General features: G+C 39.7%; 1 protein-coding gene across 2 annotated transcripts in view; it reads right to left on the reverse strand.

Annotated features, from left to right (window-relative positions):
- The window catches only part of DOCK1 (dedicator of cytokinesis 1), a 355,108-nt gene that overhangs the window by 125,615 nt on the left and 204,895 nt on the right, over window positions 1-24,598 (reverse strand). For both annotated transcript variants that reach the window (XM_033149416.1, XM_033149417.1), the window contains exons 28-29: window positions 17,887-17,988; window positions 8,683-8,777 (exon numbers count right to left, since the gene is read on the reverse strand). In XM_033149416.1, coding sequence (XP_033005307.1) covers window positions 8,683-8,777; window positions 17,887-17,988 — 197 coding nt within the window. The remainder of the gene's footprint in view (window positions 1-8,682; window positions 8,778-17,886; window positions 17,989-24,598) is intronic.

Genomic DNA, 24,598 nt, shown 5'->3' on the forward strand with positions numbered 1-24,598 from the left:
CTGCTCCCACTCACATGTTTAACTGGGATTAAAACTGTTGGTTAGAATTTGGTGCTGATAATGGCCAGGTTGCAGGTTCAATCCCCATAAAGGACAGCTGCATATTCCTGCATTGCAGGGGGTTTGACTAGATGATCTTCATGGCCCCTTTCAACTCTATGATTCTTTATCATTGGAAGAGTGGTGGAGGGAAGAGGAATGGCAACTGTTCCCTCCTCCGCTCAAACTTAGATGGTACAGGATATTGAGGATGCCTGAGAAGCCTGACCCACTCTCTTAAGTGTACTCTAGAGCATGTGGCACAACCTTCTACAGCACACGAGGTATCTTTGGAAACCAATTCAATTTAGAAAACCTTCACTAAAGATCAAAACCATGAAAACCTCTCCAGTAAAGCGCAACAGGTTAGCATCAAAATAAAATAAATCTTAATGAGTAAATTAGCAATATAGTCAAAATTGTATTCCCCCAATAATGATTTTGGAAATTACTGAGGCTCACATTAAAGCTCACTTCTATCTTATCAGTATGCTTGAGATCCTCAAAACTGCCTTTCCACATCCCATTGAATCTCCTTTTTTCCTTTCTGCTCTGTCCTCACTTGACCCTCATCGAACCAAATGAAATGTGGGAGCCTCTAAAATGCCAGTAAGATTGAGGACACTGAGAAAGTGATAAGCTAATAGCTGTGGATTCAGCATGGCCATCCACAGACGTAACAAGAAAGGCCAGTTCCAGTACCAAGGAAACAGGTGCCCTGCTCAAGTGATACCAGACACCGCCCAAAGGGCAGAAGAACGCTAAATACTATTCTGTGGGGTGGCAGGTGTTGGAGATTCATTCCCCATGTCTGCAGTCATGGGATTGTTATCACATGACGGTGTATGTTTTCATTCCACAGAGTGGGAAGTGACGGAGACAGGATGTTTGTGTTACTGTGTTCCGTGAAGTGGGACTATTGTCCTTTGTTCTTTCTTTTTGCTGTCTGATGCTAGAGAGAGATGGAGCCATGTTGCAGTTCTCCGTGTGTGTTTATATGTAAATAAAGCAGATTAGCCACAATGCTGAGTTGCTGAGGTCTGTTACACATGCTGCGAAGACTCTGAGGATCCCTGAGTGTGCTGATGCTTCCTGGTATCAGTCGCTGTGATGTTCGGGCAGAAGAAAGCTTTTGAAGCTCCCGAACGATTGACCAGGAGGGAGAGAACATGCCAGCCGGGCATGTGTCTCTGCCAGGGTCCTACACAAGAGTAGGATGCTCCTGCCAACAGGAGATGTGTTAGAGAAGCAAAACGATCAGATGAATCACAGAAATGCTTTCTGCCTTTAAAAAGCAACCAAACAACCAAGAACTTTCCAACTGCATTGCCTACTACATACTACTCTAACAGATAACGTATGCAACATTTGTTGTATACCTATTCTATTATGCATTTAAGTAATTAATGTGGAAACTAAGGGAGCCTATAAGGATTAAGAAGGGAAAGGGATCGGCTTAGATCTGTTTCCGAATCTCATCTCTACAACAGTACCTTTGACAAGTTCAATTTCATTGATGCAGAGTTATCACTTATAGGCTTGCTACGATAAATCAAAGTTCTAGGAAATAGATGGCTTAAAAAACAGATCCATTATAGTCCACACGCTGCTAGAATACTAAGTCCCTAAGCACATATGTGATGTCATTATCAACAGGATACTAATGTCAAGCAGAAAACTGCCTCAATCTTGACTGTCAAAGATAAAATTTTGGAATAGGAGCCTTTTTTCTCTTGCTGCGTAACTCCATTCAATTGAAAGAAGCACTACGCCAAGGTTTCTTTTTCTTTCTTTCTTTCTTTCTTTCTTTCTTTCTTTCTTTCTTTCTTTCTTTCTTTCTTTCTTTTTCTTGTTAGGTGTACATAAGAAAAGCATCAGGAGAAATAAGGATCTAAACAACATAACGTGTGTGTTCACTTTTAAATATAAACATGACAGCTACAACAGAAAGGAAAGTTCTGCTAAAGGTCAAGGGATTGTGGAACTCGTTCCAAAGCTAGGATTCTTTTAAAAATAATGATAATTATTATCATCATCATCGCAACTTATTCTACATACAAACATTTAGTATATTACGGATGATTCTTGCCTGCACGCAAACAGATCCATACAGAGCTCCATAAAGCCCTGTTACTTCTCCTACTCTCTACTCCCCCAAGTATACATGGCAGAGTTGTCTCGGAAATAGAAGATCTGTATGCATCCCTTCAGCTCTGTCAAGTACATAGAAAGCTTGCCTGAATGATTGCACAGACCACACCCACCTGGAACATGTACACCAAAGGAGGAAGGGGAGGAACAGGAATGTATTGATCTGTTCAGGAGACACCGACACAGAGAAAGATCATGCTCACAGTTTTAAAGATCTATAAATATATTAAAATAGTTACGGCATGTGAAGAATAGCTAAAATGTGGGCCACATTTCTTAAGTTTCAGCGTACAACTGGTGATACCCAGAGTTCATTTCCTACTACTCTTCTAATTACTTGATTCACAGTTTTCATACAAATAAAACATCTTCCAGGGTGTTTTGGCTGCACTCCCATGTCCATTATCTTAAGTCATTCTGAGGTCACTATAAACGCTTGCAGTGAACGGAGAGTTCTGCCCAACTTCCCATATACAAGGTATTAACAACAGTATTCTTTTCACCATCTGGAATTTAAAGAGGAGTTTGGAAGAAGGTCAAGATGGGTTAGCAGAATGGGACATCTCACTACACCACAATCTTGGACAACAGCCTGAGGATGGAATAAGTATCAGCAGCAGATAGAAGGCAGAGGATCTGAGACAACCCTGGCTAGATATGCAGGATTTAATTATTTTCATCTTCTGGCTAATTAAGTGATAGAAAATTTGGTTGAGGAAAATGTATCGGAGCAGTGGATCAAGCTCAGCATAAATCATTACTCTAGGTTTAAAATATGACAACAGCAGAATTTCAAATGGTTCCTTGAGTTTATTTATTTATTTAGTAAATTTGAATACCGCCCTTCATTCTTAAATCCCATGGCAGTTGTCCCATCATTTCCTACTTGCTCTGACCTACTATTTAGGGTCAAACTAGACATGGCATTAAATGTGTTTTTGCATTTAATGTGCACACTTAAGAAAATTCAAACGGTGGGGAGGGGTTTGCTTAAAATTATAAGCCTTCCAGGATGCAGTAAACATTATATGATACTTAAGAATTTGTAACCTTCTCCCCACATAATTTGCATTGCGGTGACAGCTCTCAGTCACGATGGAACCAATCTTGGCCAACTCACCAACTTAATCGTGAGGAGAAAGAAAGGTTGGCGGGGGACTCAACTGCAACTGACAAAGCAGTAATTCTATTTCTTAAAATGGATAGGAACGGGAACCTAGCTTGAAAAGGTAAATAACTATTTCTCAAAGGGCTCTTATTTATTGACAGGAAAATTATGTTATACATACTGTACAGCAAACACAGTCTACAAATATTCCATCACATTAAAAGCCATTGTAATTTGGCTTTGACTTATTCATCAATAGAAACACACTAGGGGGCAGAAATCCAAACAGGCATTGTACAATAGACTATATACTTTTTACTTCAGCATTAGACAGATTGTGACAATGTTTCTAAATAATGCTGTTGCACATGTGCAAGGTTTGAGTGTTGGTGCCTCACGAGTAACGAATCAGGAGCCCAACCTGTCTTTTTACAGGTTTATTATGCAAAATATTTACAGTGCAGAGCTTCCAAATCTCAGTCGCTGTCTCAGTCGCTGGCAGAATCCGGGAATGGCCCCTTCTGGCTCTTTCCCCAGCATAAGAACTTCGGCACCCCAAGTCTCCTCCTACCCTCCTTGCGTTTCACTCCTTTGCACAATTGGGGCGACGGAAATGGCATGCCTCCCTCCTGACCAGCCGGGCGAGGTGAGCACAAGGGCTCTGTACCCTCCCCAAGCCCTGCTCCCACCAGACTCCCTGTTTGTCACTCCTGGCTGGATGAGGCGCTGGGGCTCTCTGTGGCATCCCCAAGCCCTCTCCTCGCTAGGCTGGCCCCTTCCCTTTCCTCCCCACTGGAGGTGTGGTGGGTTTCTGCGCTGGACGAGGTACTGCTGCTCAGTTGGCGTCGAGGCTCTCTGTATCCTAACAGAGCCTCCGGTCCCCTCAGCGGGCCAGGTGGTGGTTCCCTGACTGCATGGTTGAAGCTGCTCTTGTTTTGATGTTGATGTGAAGACAACAGATCCTACAGGTTGAATACCACTAAATCTCTGCACAAACAAAATGATATCTGATTGAGCAACAAAATCTGTCCCCTTTCTTCTCTCTAAATATCCCCAGCAGTGTCCTCAAATCTTGCCTGGATGGTTGGGGTGTGTGTGTTCTGGGGCACGTGTGGGTAGGAAAGAGAGGATCTATTTTGATTGTATCTGTAAAATCTTTTAACTGAATACTAAAATGAAGAAGATGAAGACAAATATGATGATGATGATGATGAAGATGAAGGAGAAGCATTTAACAGGCAGGATCACACCAATAGGAAATTTGGGAGTGCGTGATGACTCAAGACAAAATGTTCTGGACAATTATGTAGTGAACTTCATCCAAGAATGCATTGGCAGAGACTGTTCCTTTTAATCATGATGATAAATGTTTTGCTTTATTCGGTCAACCACCACCAAATAAACATTTCTGGAGCATATTGGTAGCAATCAACCAGGACAAAAATCTAGTGGAAATCAATTACATCCTCTAACGTAATTCCTTGATGAATAAATTTTTAAAGCTAGCTGATGTTAATTTGATTTTACAAGCACTGTGCATATGGAAGTCATGTGCAGAGAAAGCAGAGTCTTAAGGCTGAAGTCCTATGCACACTTACATGAATATGATGTGCCATCAAAACTTAAGATATAAAAGCAAAGAATCAGTGTTGTAAGGGGCACAGAAGATATACAGAAGATGCTTACTTATCGTTGTGGTGGTTGGGAATTACTTTGAGAATTTGAAAAGCATATAATGCTCAAAATCTGCTGGTCACTAACAAAGTACTGACATATTATAAGGGGAAGAGGGGCTACATTGTATGGCATGTTTGTTTTGAATTCTGTATACAAGTAACTCCCTACTTAGGGGTTATGTTTTGGGGAGAAATTGCATAAAGTGGGGAGCACCCATTAAATGCTCTCTCTCTCTCTTCAACCCATACCAAAAAGACTGTTCCAAAAATATCCACAACTAGAATTGAAGCTCTGGGGCTGGCAGGAGGTTAAAGGACATGCAGGAAAGTGGCTTCTGCTGTGCTACCCCGCACTTCAGCTGTTAGGTGAGGTGGCTGAGCAGCGTAAACAAAGCCCTAGTGTGTCTCCGGTCTTTCAGGGGCTTCTTCCATCATCACCGACATCTTCTTTGGGCTCTGGGGAGGGTCTTCTTGTGAGCCCTGAGGACTCTCCAGCTCTCTCCCACCATTTCCAGGTTTGAATTGAATTGATTAATTATTTCCCAGTGCTGCACACGTACATGGTCACGCATGAGCCCGCCACTGTAAAAAACCTATTGGCCAGATTTGACTAACATGGTACACAAGCAGGACGAACCAGCAATTATTGCTCTGGCAGAACGATCGTATTAGTGAGACAGTGAATTCCACCCTGTAGTTTTAAGTCATTTAGCAGCACTTCCTGTTTAAGTGACTTCATACATTTCAAAGATTATACTGTATTCTATAAATACTTATTGAGCACAGATATGTCAAGCACTTTGGATTTAAAACATACTGTATTCTGTTTTAAAGAGAGAAGTAGTATATGCCTGTGAAAGTCTCATAAACAAAAAGAAAATGAAATGTGACCCCCCTTAAATGGATCAGAGCCCCATTTACTTTTGACATGAAGCTCATTCAGTTTCAATGCACATTTAAAAATGAATGGAAATACTGACATTTCACAGTGGAACAAAAGGTTTAAGCTTTGACTGAATAATGTTTTTATATTTTTGCTTTGTCATTAAGCAAGTAATGGAAGGGGCAAACAACAACAGTTATTTGGTTGACATATTATTTATTGAGATGCTTCTGCTAAGAGTTAGTGACCAGTATGATTAAAAGGGACAAAGGTAGCATTTTATACCGTGTGATACAGCATATGAAGTAAGCTGCTCAATGATGCTCCCAAACATTTTAATTAAGAACTCACCCAATTGACTTTTGTCTTGGGGTTCTTCTACCTGAACAAAGCTACTATGCATTCATATACATCTTTCGATGTTATACAGTGTTGTATTCATCTATATTCAGTACCAGCAATCTACTAACTAAGCATTCTGACTTGGAGTATTCTCCCTGCCCTTGATTTCCTCATTAGCGTTGTTGAAATCCTTCATTAAATGTTATTAAATCAGAATGTCTTGCTTCAATAAAAATCCCCCCACCTAATTTCCCTCAATTAGTAAAAGTGTTGCTAACTTCCTGAAACATGGATCAACAATTAAAAATACTTAATTTTTAAATGGCAACTTCCTGGCTACACAGTTTTCCTACTAGCACCACAGAGCACACACTAATATGTACAAAGTACGTGATACCACCTTCTGAAAAAAGGAGGGAATTCGTTTTCCTTGTGGCCAAGCAGATGACAGTTACTGTGGGCAACTAAGATTTATCGTTAATGGCATTTTGGGGGAAAGAAACATGTTGTATTCCTAATCAGCTTTCTACATGAGTACAACAAGGCATTGACAAGAACTCCTGTCCAGTCTAGCCTCAGAGCTGTTTGTCACTCCCTTTGAAAGACACAAATACACTCTTGGGAGTCGCACCCTTGCCTTGTGCCAAGAAAACAATCTTCAAATGACAATTGTAACATGCACATCTGTGTCAGGTGGAACTCATCCGCCTTCCAGAGTTTTACTCAATTTCTTCCTCTTTAAACCACAGCCATCTCTTTCATAACTAATGTGACACACTGCCCAAAGTCTCCCTCAAAAGAAATAATGGACAGGTGATAGGCAACAGCTTCATAAACTGCTGTGGGATAACAAATGCAAATTCTGTCAAAACTCTTTCTTAGCCACTTACATGTATAAATGCAGTGAAATTGCCAAAGCAAACAGAACTCTGAAGAGCCTCCACATTAAAATAGCAAAAAGTATAATCCCATGCATGGCAACATGCAAATATACTTCATCAATTTTTAATGAAAATTGAGAGCCACATCACATGAAATAGCTACTCAAAAGTACACTACCATACACAAGCTTTTGGCCAAACCTCCAAATGTACATATATTTTTTAAAAGATGTCTGTCAATAACAAGTGAACATAGAATTCAAATATGCCTGCTTTCATTTTAATTAAGTTCAATAAAATTAATTTGAGAGAAGCTTTTGTATCTTCTCTGCCAAGGCATCATAGTTTAAATATTTTGGCACAGCTGCAGCTGAACTCTATGGCAGAAATAAAACACACACATAAAAAGGATTTCAAGTGCAATAATCTTATATCTGAGGAAGGCACTCCAAAAGCAAAACTTTGATACAAGTACCTATTGTGTGTTGAATACACCACTCAGGCAGTTTGGCTTGAGAACCTGCAGAAAATGTGGAAGTGAGCGGAGCAGAGGGCAAGGGGGGGAAATCTTCCCATAACATGTTTAAGCCCCCATTCACAGAACTTTTCCAGGTAGCTAGTAACAAAAGAAGCACTCAATAGGCTTTTATAAGGTTTTCATGTACTCATTTAGAATGAAGGTTAAATGGCACTTAGAAAATACAAGCATAAACAGTTCAGTAGCACTAGGGGAGATCTGATTAAATCTAGTGGTGGCCAAGGATATTAGGGGAATGCTAGTATGGCTGTCGGGATGCGGGTGGTGCTGTGGGTTAAACCACAGAGCCTAGGGCTTGCTTATCAGAAGGTTGGCGGTTTGAATCCCCATGACGGGGCGAGTTCCCGTTGCTCGGTCCCTGCTCCTGCCAACCTAGCAGTTCGAAAGCACGTCAAAGTGCAAGTAGATAAATAGGTACCACTCCGGCAGGAAGGTAAACGGTGTTTCCGTGCACTGCTCTGGTTCACCAGAAGCGGCTTAGTCATGCTGGCCACATGACCCGGAAGCTGTACGCCGGCTCCCTTGGCCAGTAACGCAAGATGAGCGCTGCAACCCCAGAGTTGGACACGACTGGACCTAATGGTCAGGGGTCCCTTTACCTTTGCCTTTAGTATGTCTGGTGGGGGACGGGACACTGTGCTCCTTCTGTAGTAATTTGTTCACCTTTGGTCCCGACCCTGCACTCACCTTTCACCGGTGGGCTCCTATAATGACTTTGACTGGCTGGCTAAAACAGGTGAGGGTTATGGAATTCTAAACAGACATCCCACACTAAATTTATTTCAACAGTACAAATACATCCATTTTACAAGAAACAGTTTTCATGGTTTAAAGAGAAAACACAGAAGACCTGTACCGAAACGTTCGTTCCCGTGACTTGTGGCACAACAGAGAATCAATGGTTTGTTGAGAAAACATTAAACAAAATGAAAAATACACATCGGAAAAGGGGAAACTAAGCTTAATAGACTGAGAGTGTGCAGATACAAACACTGCACATCAACACACATCAGTACTGAACTAGTAATTTCAGGCAATGTTCAGTGATTTTCACTTGTACTTACTTATTCTGCATCATGTTCATGATAACCCAGTCAGAGGGATAGACGTTCTTCCCAATGAGATTCTTGAACATGATAAATGTCTCCATCAAGAAGTCCTGAAAGAATAAGGAAAACATATGAAGAAGGGGTGTGTGTGTGTGTGTTTGATGGAAACTGGCTGAAGAAAAATTCACTAGGCGGAGGGAGGGGGCACACACACATTGATTTTGAATCAAATCACTAAATTCGAAGAGTGACTACTGTGCAGTCACCACTGTCTTGACTCGCATCCAAGACATTGGTGAGAAACAGTATTTTGACAAGAATAGAATGACCTTGCATCGCAGACTTAGAATTTGTGATTGACAGTGGTTAACATGTGTTGTTTGCGTTACATAAGGGAAATGTTTTATTCTAGGCACATACTTAACAAGCTCAGTAAATGTGTCCTCACTTTAAATGATCAAACTGCATACTTTACTACTCCCCCCCCCCCCCCGGTATCTTGGTAAAAGCTTAACATTTCTTTTTCCAGATCAGCCTAAATAGTTTGCTGACTGAATTATCACAGAGTCTTGCTTTCATTTAGATGCATGTTTTTCTTCTGAATAAAACGGTTTGCTTCCTTGCTACCTTGCTTCATAACTTAATAATCGAGACTTCAGTAGGATTTATGCTTATGTGAATGGGGGCAGATCTGGACCTACATAGTTAACTCTGAATATTTTATGGTTGCAGATGCATGCTCTCTTAAAGTAGATTTCATTTCATACTTTATTAGTTGTACAGAGTGCTTCTGCTGTTGGATTTTCCTATTTTTTTCTGCTGCGTGCAAGAAGTATTTCCATATACGTTGCAGATTAACTTGAATATTTTACTAATCATGAAGCTGAAGGAACAGATTTTGGTATTGATTTGCTGATTCAGCGACACATGCTTAATCTGTTTGCATTTATGCTTAAATGCTCTCAGATTATAATCAGAAAAAACAAGTTTAATATCACTTTCATTCCATCAGGATGCATCAGAGCACCTGCATTCTCCCTAACAGGTTCTGTTACAACTGGTAATTGGAAGAAATTATATACTTTAAGGAAGTGGTGCCTGAGTTTGCTGTTTTTCTCTTCCTTCCTCATTCCCTTTTCCTTTTGTGCCATGTCTTTTCGGCTGTAAGCCAATAGGCAGTCCTGTCTTGTTTTTATTTATCTTACATAAGCCACTGTGGGAGTCCTTTTGGCTCAAAAGCAGGATAAAATTGCTTATATATTTATATTATGATGTTTTACTTATTTTAAGAATAGGAATGCTGGTACCTGTTCTCCCACTGCACCTGCCCTGTGAATCTCACTGGGCACAGATGTTAATCACCTTTCTGCCTTCCCTCAATTCTTGAAATAACCAAAAGGATGGGGAAATAATAATAAAAAATAATTTTAATAATGTTATTATTTACAAACCACCCATCTGGGGTAAATAATTTAAATGAAGGCAGGATGCCCCTTTCACTGGTACCACTGCTGGTTTTTCATTTCCTGTCTTACTTTCTTCCAAGGGAAATCCAGCCAGGCTGCGTCAGGGGAAAAAAAAGGTGAACATTTAGTCTTCTATCTTTTCTCACTGTCCACAAAAGAGGGAAAATACTGACTGGAGTGTGCTAGGGTGAAAAATAGTTAAAGGAAATTAACTATTTTCCTTTTCCTGGCAAATAGAAGGGGAAGAAATGGAGGCAGTGAGAGATTTCACTTTCTTGGGTTCCATGATCACTGCAGATGGTGACAGCAGTCACGAAATCAGAAGACGCCTGCTTCTTGGGAGAAAAGCAATGACAACCCTAGACAGCATCTTAAAAAGCAAAGACATCACCTTGCCGACAAAAGTCCGTATAGTTAAAGCTATGGTTTTCCCAGTAGTAATGTACGGAAGTGAGAGCTGGACCATAAAGAAGGCTGATCGCCGTAGAATTGATGCTTTTGAATTATGGTGCTGGAGGAGACTCTTGAGAGTCCCGTGGACTGCAAGAAGATCAAACCTATCCATTCTCAAAGAAATCAGCCCTGAGTACTCACTAGAAGGACAGATCCTGAAGTTGAGGCTCCAGTACTTTAGCCACCTCATGAGAAGAGAAGAATCCCTAGAAAAGACCCTGATGTTGGGAAAGATGGAGGGCACAAGGAGAAGGGGACGACAGAGGATGAGATGGTTGGACAGTGTTCTTGAAGCTACTAACATGAGTTTGGCCAAACTGCGAGAGGCAGTGAAGGATAGGCGTGCCTGGCGTACTCTGGTCCATGGGGTCACGAAGAGTCGGACACGACTGAACGACTGAACAACAACAACAACAAGGGTGAAAAAAATAACTCTCATTTCCTTTAACTATCCTGACATATTTATTTATCATTTTCTTTTGAGAGGATTTCCAAAGAAGACCAAGTGCTCAGATTGGCAAAAAATAAGTTTTATTTTTGTTTTAAAAAAAGCTTGGATGTTCGGGAACACTGGAAGATTCAGGGCAGATAAAAGAAAGCAATTCTTTGCGCAGCGCCTAGTTAAACTATGGAACTCGTTCCTTCAGGAGGCAGTGAGGGCCACCAACTTGGATGGGTGTAAAAGAGGATTAGAGAAATTCGCAGAGGACAAGGCTATCAATGGCCACAATGACTATGTTCTGCCTCCACAATACGCCTCTGAATACCAGTTGTTGGGAATCGCAGGTGTGGGCATAGTGCTGCTGTGCTCATGTCCTGCTTGTGAGCTTCCCACAGACATGTGAGAACAGGATGCTGGGCTGGATGGGCCACTGGCCTGATCCAGCAGAATCATCTTACATTCTTAAGCTGCACACAAGCCAGGCAACTTTTAAAAAATACCACACTCACAACAAAACAGTAACACCAACGACAGATACAGCAGATTAGAAACAGCTGAATAGAAAAGGGGCAATTCCATTAAAATCCCTCCATCTGGCAGATCAAATGCCTGCCAGGCAGGAATAACAAAGACTGCACAGCATACAAGGTAGACCAGCCTTGCCTGCTCCAGCATGTACTTTATTATTATTATTTAAAAATTTACACCTTGCCTCATCCACAGCTACTCAAGATAGCTCCCAAAGAAAACAAAAGAGCATTATAATTATAACACCAGATCTAATACCCTACTTATACCTGTAATAACGTTACAGCACAGTCAGTGCAGAATGACAATATATTAGAGAGACTGTAAAAAAAGAGTGAGGTTGAGAGCATATTTGGAAAGGCACTCGGCTACTCCTCTTTTAATGGAATTTGTTGATGCTGTGACACAGAAAAGCAGCATGATTAATATTGTAAACTATTACTCCATCCTGCCTATCAATTTACAATTTTGTGCAACAGGAAAGAATATGCTCCCCCTCACCCTTCCATCAGGCTCTCAAATGTTTTACACACCATGCAACATGAGCTTTTCCAGCTTAAAGTGTTTTGTTTATTTACTTATGGTTATCTACAGGCTGGCCTATAAGAAAGGCTCTCAGGGCAGCATTACAGGATAAAAACGAATCAAGTTAAAAACCCAATTATAATAACACAAACAATATATTAAAATATGATGCCGCATAACACAAACAGTGGAAAAATAAAACAATGGCTAAAACAGATTTAAAAGGCTACAGGGATGTAAAAGGCCTGGACACAAAAAACGCATTTAAGTGGTGTAAGGTTCTCAGTTAGTTGCTCATGAGTAAGCAGCCAGAACTCCTATGTTTCCTTTAAGGTTTTTATTGTGCCAACTATGTACAGTCCAGTCCAACCCCCTGTCTGTATCAAGCAGTGTCAGAATCCGGGAATGGTCCCTTCCAGTTCTGACCCCAACAAAAGAGCTTAGGGATACGAAAACCCCACCTCCCATCTTTTTGTTTCACCCCACGGCGCATTTGGGGCGACGGAAGTTGCGCACCCCCTGTATCGCCCGCTGAACTGTGTGAGTGCTGGGTCTCTCGTGCATCCCCAGAGCCTTGGCTCCTTTCCCCCTGAGAGACCTCCCCCTCCTCGCTGGATGCCTCACCACTCCTCCCACTGCTAGAGGAGGTACTGCTGGCAAGGTGGGACTGGGGCCCTCTGTAACATCCTGAGAGCCCTTGCACCACTCTGCGCTGAGTCAGGGATAGTTCCCTGACAAGTGGGTATAGAGGTCAAGCACAGCAGGGGTTCCTCTGTGTCTCTATGGTCAAAAATGGATAAAAAAGAGCAGCCAAACCTGAACCTCGTTCTTTGGGTGAATTGCCATCCCGTTCAGGGCAGGTTGGACACATGAACAGACAAGCTATGTTTTAATAATAATTCTACCTTTTCTGGACTGAGCATGTCAGCTGGGTTTGGTGAGAAGGCCAGTTTTTGATGCAACTGCTTACAGTGGTACCTCGGTTGTCAAACGTAATCCGTTCCGGAAGACGGTTCGACTACCGAAACGTTAGACAACCGAGGCACAAAGTGCAGTCAGCAAAGTCAATGGGGAAAAAAAGAATAAAGAAATGCAGCAGAAACCGTTCGACTTCCGAGGTGCGTTCAAAAACAGAAGCAATTACTTCCAGGTTTTCGGCGTTCGGGTTCCAAAACGTTCGGCTTCCAAGACGCTCAAAAACTGAGGTACCACTGTATTACAATATTATAATACTGATGGATTGATTAAATTTTTAAGCTCAGTCATCACTGACAATTCCAGGGCAGCTTATGGGTATCTTAAAAACCAGTTAAACAATATCAATGTATCCAACATCAACATATAGCTCACTACGAATACAATACAATCATTAAAACAATGTAGAATCAGAAATTCAGTCAATGCAATTCAATCATGACTAACCCAGTATAAGCACAATGTGACACATAACTGGCATATCCAGCTGCCATAGAAGGCTGTTCAATGCTTTAGCCTGCATTGCGACCTAAGGGAGAAGCGTTGGAGAAAGAAAGAAAGAAAGAAAGAAAGAAAGAAAGAAAGAAAGAAAGAAAGAAAGAAAGTATTGTACCACTAACCCACATCTTGGCCGGGGGCAGGACCACCAAGATCTAAAGATCTTAAGGCCTGGCTGGGGAGGTTGACATAGGCAGAGGCATTCCTTCACATCAACTCACCCAGAGCTGGCCCAAGACATTTTGCCATCTGAGATGACCCAAAAAATGACACCCTTTTCCTGCCAAAGAAGAAGGGGTGAGCAAGGAGATGAATCAAATCAAGCTTACCCGATGGTTGCAGTGGAAATCAAATACTGTCATGGGGGAAGAAAGGGGCCCACTCTGAATCACACAGGGCAGGTGCAGAACCCAGGAGAGCCCAGAGGGCAGCCACCACTATTTTGTCTCTAGGAGGAGACCTGCAGCAGCCCCTATTCATCAAGAGGCGGTGCCAAGGAGGCGGTGGATCTGGCATCCAAGGAGCGTGCTGCAGCTGTTGGTGGCAGCAGCCACAGGCAATGCACTCCTCGGAGGCTGGACCTGCTGCCCCTCTGGATCTTGCCGCCTAAGGTGGTCATCTCACTTTGCATCATGGTTGCGCTGGTCCTGGTGTGGCCTCAAGTAATGTGGGGTTCTATAGAATCAGAAGCACACTGACAAATCCAATTACTTCACTTAGAAGTTTTATGTAGATGTTAACATGGCACATTGGGGGGGGGGGACCCATGGGACTTGTGGGAACATATGCTGCAGAGGGAGGTGGTCATCCCAGTATTAGTGGTACTGAAGAGCAGTACCACCTACACCCAACTTGGACATCCTCAAAGAGATATCTCATGGTTGATGATACTGAAAACTACTGAGGGATCTAGGAAAGTTAACAGGATCACACTCTGCCTGCAGCTGTCTCAGCAGAAGTTATCCCATAGTAAGACCATGGCAGTTTCTGTATCAAAAGCAGGCCCCAAACCTGATAGAAATGGATTTACAAAATCAGTTTCGGCCATGAGGATTTACAGCTGGCTGGCCATCACTCATTCACAACCTTTCCCAAAGAAGGAACACTAGCCATTGACCAACAGTTGTTGAAACTGTCAGTTACATTGTAGGTATTTCCCCCCAGGAGTGGTCATTAACTTGAGAAAGAGCAAACATATGTGCTAGGCTGCAGAAAGAATTTTGTTCCATTTATGCCACTAGTGGTAGTCTTCAAGATATAATGGAGTTTACAAAATGAAAGAAAGAGGCCAAATGAAGCCAAAAGATCAACTGCTTTATAACAGAAAGCAGCAATGAAAGTAATTTCCACATTTCCCAATAGTATTGGGGTCAGGGTAACAGACTTCCAAAGCAATACTTAAACGGACACAATGGGCAATTAAACTCTTAAAATGAAAGTAAAAGCTTGACCCTGACTGAATAGAATCTACATAGAGAATTCTTTTCAGGCTCAGAAACAACAGAATATGTTTCTATAACAATTCATGTGAGCAACTAAAGCTGAAAATCCTAAGTCTAATCAGAGGGCATACATCTCACTGAATCCAAGAGGACTTAATGCAAATATGCTTAGAACTGGGCTGTAAAAGTCTCACAATTATTGCCAAAGTCAGGAGTGCCAATCTGGGACCCCCTAATAATTGTGGACTGCAACTACCACATTCCTAACCGTTGTCCATACTAGCCCAGGCTGATGGCAGTCAAAGTCCAACAACATCTGAAATGCAGCATGTTGGCTATCCTGGCCTGATTTAAGGGAATGGCAGGAGAAAGAATATACAGTACAGGTTGCCTCATATCTCAAAGGAATTGTAGAGCTTGGAAAGATGCAAAAAAGTGGCAACCCAAATTTTCAAGAAATTGATGCACTCAGATAATCCTTAAATAAAAGGAAGCTAGCGTTGTATTGTGAAATAATCATTCATAAATAAAGAAATCACTTTATTTTTCATGTGTCCAGGAGGAACAAAGGGTTCAAGGCCATGAGCAGTGTCAAAGCAACAGTGCACCACTATAACTGGAGCACTGGTTGTAACAACTTTTTTGAAAAATATTTTTTTCCCATTCGAAAGAAGATAACTTTTTTCGTATCAGAACTCAAAGCTCTTCAATAGTTGCCATTTTGTTTCTCAGCACAATAAAGTGCTGGCTTTCATCTATAAGTCATAAACAGCCTGGACTAGCATTGTGAAGTTCTTACTGTCACACAAACCTGCTCATTTGATAGGAACTTCAGGTGAGATCCTAGTTCAGAGACCCTACCTTCAGAGGCTAGTTCAGTGGCTTCGAAGGCCTTCTCTGCAGTGGCACCTCAGGTCCTTCCTAAGTTTTTCCAGCTATCTTTTAGATGCCAGGTGCACAATGTTTTGTTCTCTCAAGCCTTTGGCAGCATATAGTTATGGTAGTGCTTTCATTGATTATTTCTACATAAGCCACATGGAGATATGACTGGTGGAAAGGCAAGGAATGAATCTTTAAAAATAAATATTTTAATTAATTTATTCATTTAACAAAAATTATATCTCTTGATTGCAGTACAACATCTAAGCTGCTTACATATAATGGCAAGGACAAATTACTTTCACTGTCATTAAAAACACACACACTAAATTTAGATAGTTGATTTATTTCCAAAGCTTAGGTAATGTTTTTTTTTTTTTTTTACCTTGGGGAAGAACAATATAAACAAATCTTTCAACCCTCAGAAATATAGTTTGAAGCCTAGTTGGATTCTAGACTTGTTTTTTACTTTTTGCATGGGTTTGATAATATATGTAAATGTGTGTGTTTTTTCTTTTTCATTCACAGGTTGAATATGAAGCTGTCTTTGTAGAATTAGCCTTATTATTGGTGTTAGCTTGCCTTCAATAGAGACAATTTATGCTACCCGAGTAAGGAAGAGAGCAGAGAGAATTGTAGCAGATCCTTTACATCCCGGTCATCATCTGCTTGATTTACTTCCATCTGGACGTCGCTACAGGACTTCATATACAAAATCGGCCAGGCACAAGAATAGTTTTTTCCCTTGTGCCATTAAATTGTTAAATTCGTAGTTGTATAGCTTAAGGGGAGGTAAAATATGGGTGGGGTTTCTTTACTTCTTTGTATTGTGAGAGGAACAGTGTCTGTATGTTTACATTGCAATGTAGCCGAAACAAATTCCAAGTATGTTGGAAAATGTACTTGGCCAATAATAAATTATTCCTATTCCTATTATTCAAAAACTCTTACTACTCACACATGGTTACAAAATATTATTAAAATGGCACTGTCTGGTTTGCTGTAGCTGAAATACCCAGCCTAAAAAGGCACCACTACAGAAATGATAGCTAACTATGGTTCATTAACACAGAAATAAACCACCATATATATGCTCAAGCTAATGGATACAATGGAGAATATCTGAATCACATCTGCAAAAAACTGAGAAATCATATGTCTGTTCTTTGCCTCCACAATGTTGTCAGAAGATTCAATTCTCTCACAAACTCTTTAAAATGCTGTACCACAGTATCCAACTCCCCTAGGTAACAGAATTTGTAATCTAACACAGTTGATCAGACTTCAGGTCATCTGCTAATTAATGGATCTCAGCCAACAAGTTTGGTTGTTACTTTGCAGCATGCATTTGCCATATGGCAATGATAGTTCCAGGTCATTAGAGAGGTATCTACTTAGCTATAAATTCCCTTCTATTATGCTCTAATTAAGTTGTACTATGCACTCAGAAAGAAAGATTACAAAGAACCTTGAAGAGTTTCACTCATTACCGTCATTAATAATAAAACATATATTTAAACCTAGCATGTGAGATTATATTGCTTAAAATGGCAGATGCACAAATAAAAATGATTTTAACTAAAGTAAATAAATCTGGCATATAACAGCAGCTTAAAACAAAGTAGGATGATTCCAGTTGAAAAACATTAGAAGAGAACATTAAAGGGAATACCCCGAGAGTAACTTCTGAAGCTTATAGGTTGGTTTAAGATTAGGTCTAGCACTCAGCTGAATAAAATATTGTTTTCCTACCCCAACACCAATAACTTAAGCCATGTTTTCAAATTCTGATTTTCCTTGAGTATCAGTTGTTTCATCATTTAGTATCAAGGCAATGAAACAATATTTGCTCTTCACTCAGGAAGTAAGCAATGCTTCATCGATTTTTATGTCAGGTCATATGGCACCCATATTTTTTTATATAAGCTTTATAACTTTCTTTGTCAAATAACAACAAAAACAAACAGCAATGCAGGAAGGAGGAGGAAACAAAGTTTCAGGTTGAACTTACAACAACATCCGATCTCATCTTCCCAAAGGTCTTGATTAAATGGGCATAATGATAGTCTTCCATTTGTCTTAAAATAGCTGTCATGCTTGCAACAAAGTTTCCCTGTAAAAGAAGAAAGACAATCAGTTAAATAAGTAATTATGCAACACAAGACACAGCTGTACTGCGGCAACTCCTGTAGGCATGTTGCAAAACGTACAAGTCAGAATATTTTAATGAAATTACTTAATATAATCCAAAACACATTCTCCCATGTTTACACAGCAGCATGTACTTTACAAATCTATCTGTTTTACGTATATGATTTTTAAACATTATTAAACTTCTGCTATCTTTTCAATCACATCACCAAAGGGTTTTTTGTTTTTTGTTTTTGGTATATTGTTCTCTTCTACAAGCTTCAGTCACAATATACAATTTACCATCCCTTTATAATTTATTTATTTTTTTAAAGGGAAACCATTGGATCCTATAAACTCAAAAGAGAATCCTGGAATTTAGAAGGCTCTCCAGAACAGCATTTGCTATGCAGGAAGGTACATATGCAAGAGAGAGTCTGAGACAGGCATCCCCAAACTTGGCCCTCCAGATGTTTGGGGACTACAACTCCCATCATCCCTAGCTAACAGGACCAGTGGTCAGGGATGATGGGAATTGTAGTCCCAAAACGTCTGGAGAGCAGAGTTTGGGGATGCCTGGTCTGAGAACATCCAAAACTTTCCTTCCTTGCACAACTGGAAGTGACTTCAGCTCATGCAAGAGCTCCATTAGATCCAGACCAATCATTCATTCATTCAATCAATCAATCCAGATGCATGCATATTTTGTTCCTAATTTGATAGAGTATAGTATAAAATTCACTACAAAGCATTACTGGAAAGTTACCAAAACAATAAGCGCTCTCATAATCTCACTGTCAAATAAGTGCAATAAAATGATTCTTACAAGAAGTATCCTTTGAGATGTCACTCATTTTTCATGATATATTTATATGCAAGGTCACATGATTTATAAAACTCGCAATAACTGTAATGTCATGCATAGCAAACATACTGATCCACACATATGAGATGAAACCAAAACACACTAGTTTCTTCCTGTGCTCGGTGCTTCATTATACTTAAAACAACCAAATGGCTAATACAACTACAGCATTTTCTAAAACCACTCTTTTAAGTTACAACCTCATGACAGTGGAATTGTTTGCTACTGACTATACAGTACTCAGATGTGATTTGCAAACTCATGGCCTCAATGACTAATTATCTACATTTATTTCTGTTTCTGGTTAACAGCTTTGATCATATGCATATGCTAGCCTAATTCTGTTTGTTTAGCAATTTAAATTATGATGAAGAAGGGCAACAACCAAGAGATTAATATGGGGCCTGGGGGAAAATATTATGGGAACTTTCTATATGAATGGAAGCTTAGACTGTATGGAGTTCTTTAACTGTATCAATACTAAAGAAGGATACTTAAACAGACTTTTATCTCATGTTCATTTGTGACTTATTTTCTCTTTAAATGGCTAATTATTTAAGATTAATGTGTGTAAACACAAACCCTCTCCTTCATCTGCCAATACCTTCAGCATTTATCAAGAGATCCTAATCCTCTCTTTTGTAATTGCACAGTATTTCTCTATGGGAATTACTACGATTATGCTGATAAGCAAATAAAGAAGATGAATCATTGCAGAGAGACAATTACATTAAAAAAATCTTATTAATTAGCATAGTTGAGCTAGAGAGATGAATAGGTTAATCCCATTAGCTAACTGTTATAGTTCTGTAGAAATGGAGAATACTTTAAAAAAAAAGATTTTTTTTTTTTACTAAAACCTGACTTCTATAAAATGGGTAAAAGGATAACATGTAAAGATGGTAATGAGTTCATTACGGCACAAAGTTGTTTTTTTATTTTAAAAAAACAGATCGCATCAAAAGAGTTCAGGAATGAGGCAAATGAAGGCACTTCCATACTTTCTCTATTTTTGGATGGGGTTCAATAACATACCGGCAAATTAAGGTTGCTCAAGTAAAGCTGATTTGCTGCAACAATACCAGATTCCCCCAAAGATCAGATTTATATATTTATATATATATATTTTACAATAAGGAAAGTGATATGAGAATGCACTGGAAAGTGTGAGATAACATTTGCTTGATGCAAGGTCATCTTACCTCCCTGAAAAGAAATTAGAATGACCGTTCAGTAAATAGGCAACATTATCTTGCAAACAAAATCAAGGTAAATTCTCACCTTAAGACTAACCATGCAATCCTATTCAAAATAAAAATGCTGAGTGCATTTCCATTAGTGAAGAAAGTAAGGTATAATAATAATAATAATTTATTACTTATACCCCACCTATCTGGCCGGGCCTCCCTAACCACTCTGGGCGGTATATGGAGGAGGGGCCAAAATTGCCATAATCCAGGCCCTCAAATCTGGTAAGCCTAATTAGCATTATGTACTTTCTACCAATATCTTTTCTGCTTTTGGCAAGTACCCCCCCCCCCGCACATCTCTCTCTCATCTGCCTCAGCTTTCTTTTTCACTAACAGCACAACAGAACATGTAGGGGGAGGAGATGTGGTGAACCACTTTGCTACAGCAGTCCATTGTTTTCTAACTGCTCCTGAATTAATGTGGAAACAGAAAGTGGGAGATGCAGACCACCCTACACCCTACACTGGATAATATTTATTTATTTCCCACATTTTAATCTTGCTTTTCAGACAATTATAATATCACAAAGCCGCTCATGTGAATAAAGAAGAGCTGCCCTACCAACCAAGCTTACAAATAAAAAAGACAAGGCACCCGATGGGAGAAGAGTGGAAGGAAAATATACCACAGGGAGATCTTCAAGGCTAGAACCAAGTGGTGAGTACAACCATTCATATGGAATTTGAGCCAGATTGATCTTCCCTTGTTAGCGTTCTTGCCTGAATAGCAGTTGGTGGCTATTGGCACACATGGTTTCTGGGCAAAAACCAGCTAATAAGTCAATATGGCAACCACAGGATAGACTTTTGCCTGTCACATGAGTTCTCTTCGCTCTCTGGAAATGTCAATAGCAAACCATTCTGTTCTGAATGTCATCATCATCATCATCAACAACAACAACTTATTACTTGAACCCTGCTTATCTGTTTCCCCCCAGAAACATATTCCAACAGAATATAAAAGCACAACTGAAACAGCAGACATTAGAAACTTCCTGATACAGGGCTGCCTTCAGATGTCTACGGAAAGATGTCTAATACTCCTTCCCACTCAGGTACTTAAGGGTTGACGGCAAGGGTGGTATTCAACTAAGGTTTACTCAGAGTAGACCCGCTTAAATTTAAACTGATTTGAATACCATCTATTGCATTAACTGGACTGCATCAAGCTCAAGAGTTGTGCTAGAGGGAGCCAGTACAAGTCCCGCTTCCACAATGGGACGACTGCCCCCCCACCCGCTCACAGAAATGCCTGCACTGTTGGAACATTCTCCTTAACACTACTTTGAATTCACCCATTACCTTTCCCTCCCTTATGCTTCTGATCTTCTATAATGTGTATTATAGGTGTTGTTATATTGCAAGAAGCATTGAAAAATACATATAAAGGAACACAGAAATAGATTTCCCTCGAGAGTGTAAGTACTAGTTTTTACAACATAAAAATATTATTTTCTTCTATTTCACTTAGGTCAGTGTAATTCAGGTCAGAGAAACTGGTGTTTGGTGCTAATTTAATTTTTATCGTAGCATTCAAGACACAATTGAACCTACTGTCAGATTTAACCTTTTGTTTATATAACACATTTATACTTCACTTTATAATTCAAGGCATATGTATTGCACAATGGAGTGTTTTTATCCCAACACTGTTGTTAATTTTGGAAATTCATTTCAAATGCTGCACAGACACATGTATCTCAATGCTAAGTGTATCTATAAAGTCCTTATATCTATAATCTAACTGGTTACAGACAAAGAGAAGTCTTTGATTTTCAGTTCTGATGAAAAGCAAAGTATGTAAAATTAAGCCACAGAAATATTGCCTGTTTGGGTTTTCAAACTGGCTATGTTCCTCCTTCAAATGACAGACAAAACCTGCTGGTTAGAAAGAATGATTTAATGGGGAACTATTGCTGAAAACAACCTTTGTGCCAAGAATACAGAAATATAATTGTTGCTCCAATTGCTATTGTAATACAATAATTACAAGAAGCACTTACAATAAGTATCCTAATCCAGGAAGACCTCCATCCCTTGCATTTTCTCTCCTATGGGACATCCTCTGAATAGAGCTATTTTAATTATTCTAGAATCACTATTTTTTCCACTTAACTTTGCTTTATTTAGTGTGTAACTTGTTCATTAACTATGCTATTTAATGATGCTAAAAGAAATGACATATCTGCAGATGTCTGGAAGTGTCTCACAGTATATAGCAGCTGATCCTAATTTGTAGATACCTTTTGCAGAGATGACCAAGTTATACAATTCCAATAACTAAAATTGCCAGGATTAATTCTCATTTGCATTTCTCTTGAAACACTTTATATATGAAAATACTCCAAAAAATACCCTTTAAGTTGTCAATTTCTCCCATCTGTTTTTTTTTTTTTTTTTTTTGTCTAAATACATTTTTTGGTCTATATACAAAGAATGCAGTTTATTTGTGAATGTGAATTTGCAAAGCAAAATATAATCTTTGTTGAACAGCAATGATCTATGAAGCTGACTTAATGTAATTGTTGCTATTTTCAATTCTTGCAAAGGAAGCGATATGAAGGGAGAGAGGTTTTGTAATTTATATATTTGAATTACATTCCACCCAAAAATCCATTTCGAATAAACTGTATAATCCAGGTTGTAATAGAATCCTTTATAGACAGAAGTCAACATTTTTTTAAATGGGTTGAGATATTGATCCTTCTCCCACCACAGAGAAGTTATTAAGACTGAATTACTCCTGCTTCTATTAAGATCTGGTTGAAGGCACAGTACATCATGGAACACAATTTAAGTAATCTTGATATTTCAACTATCTCAGTTGGGAGAGAAAGTTATTTAGCTGCTGTATCGTTGAAGTTTCAGGGTCACATTGTTAATTATACGACGAATTATATGCCCTATCCATTAACATTGCCATGCTACAATGGCTCAACTACTAATACTCTGTTCACTTATGTCCATTTACTTTATTATATTTGTACCTTTTGACTATGGAATTCCACACTTTGTAAGTACAGACATTTGTGAAGCACTTAAAGGTTTATATTGCTTCTTTTGATAAACAGGGAATAACTGCATGCGGATGCCAGAAGGCCATATGTTGACCTTTGTTGTGGCTACATAAATGCACCTTTACAATTACTCCTAGTGTAAAATTGAAATTGATTTTCAGAAAATTAGATTTTTCTTTGTTCTGCCTAGAGCAATATGCTATATTAAGGGGATGGGAGAGGCAAAACAGCACATTAGTATGCTGTGGATCCAATTAAGTATTAAAACCAACTCAAGATTTTTTTAAAAATTAAAGATATAAAACATTACTTACTATTGCTCTCCAGTGGGTAGGCTGATGAAATATAATCCACATCGTTACAGTTCTAAATTTGGTTGAACGTAATTTAGACAATAGCACCAATAGCTGGTTCGGGGCTTAATATCAGTGGTGCATTTAGATTATTGTAGACTGTGGACTTAAGGGTTCTTATTTCATTTACTTCAGATTGTGTTAAGCCAGCCCTGTTACATTTGGGGACCATCCTGCTCATTCTTCTAAGTGAGACTCTGAATTTCTGCTTAATCTCAAAACTCCCCATATCTCTTTCCCCAGACTGTCCAAAACCAGAGAAAGCTGCAAGACATGCAAATAAATAATCATGGGAGTACCCCTGAGCATGTGTAGAGTGCTTTTCCTCATCGAGAATGAAGGGAAACGTGTTTTGAAGCCAATGGCTGTGGCCTTCAAGGTTTAATGTGGCCACCTCTCCTTTTAGAAATGAAATACAGGGGTACCTAAGGTTAAGAACTTACCGGTAATTCGTTCTGGAGGTCCATTCTTAACCTGAAACTGTTCTTAACCTGAGGTACCACTTTACTTAATGGGGCCTCCTGCTGCCACCGCGCGATTTCTGTTCTTATCCTGAAGCAAAGTTCTTAACCCGAGGTACTACTTCCGGGTTAGCAGAGTCTGTAACCTGAAGCGTCTGTAACCCGAGGTACCGCTGTACCTGCTAGCTTGAGCTAAAACCCCTCTGAGAAATGCAGTGACATGATGTTGCTCCAGCTGAAGGAATTTAGAGGTCTGCTTCAGTGTGCTCTGAATATTAAATCAATGTGATAATAAAACTCTCAATAATTGGCAAGCAGAAGTGCAGGCAAAACAGGGCTGAGACTATTTACAGTTCCCAAACCCTACTTAAGAAAGCTTAGCTCTGATACTATCTGCTTGTTTCCTCAAGCATGCACAGTTTCTAGCAGATCACCACTGTACAAGTAACTCAAGCAACTGCTCGAGGCAGCAATGTTTTTAGGTGTAGTGGGGATACACCACATAAGTTGAGAGTTGTGTTCCAAGTTCCCCTTTAGAGTGCTGAAAAGGATACTGAACACAACTCTATATTGCTATATGGGATGGTGCAATATTTGCAAATAGCAGCATTTGAAAGGGGTTCTGGGACACATCAGTAGATTGGCAC

Source organism: Lacerta agilis, chromosome 5, assembly GCF_009819535.1.
Source record: "Lacerta agilis isolate rLacAgi1 chromosome 5, rLacAgi1.pri, whole genome shotgun sequence".
In the NCBI taxonomy this organism is placed as follows: Eukaryota; Metazoa; Chordata; class Lepidosauria; order Squamata; family Lacertidae; genus Lacerta; species Lacerta agilis.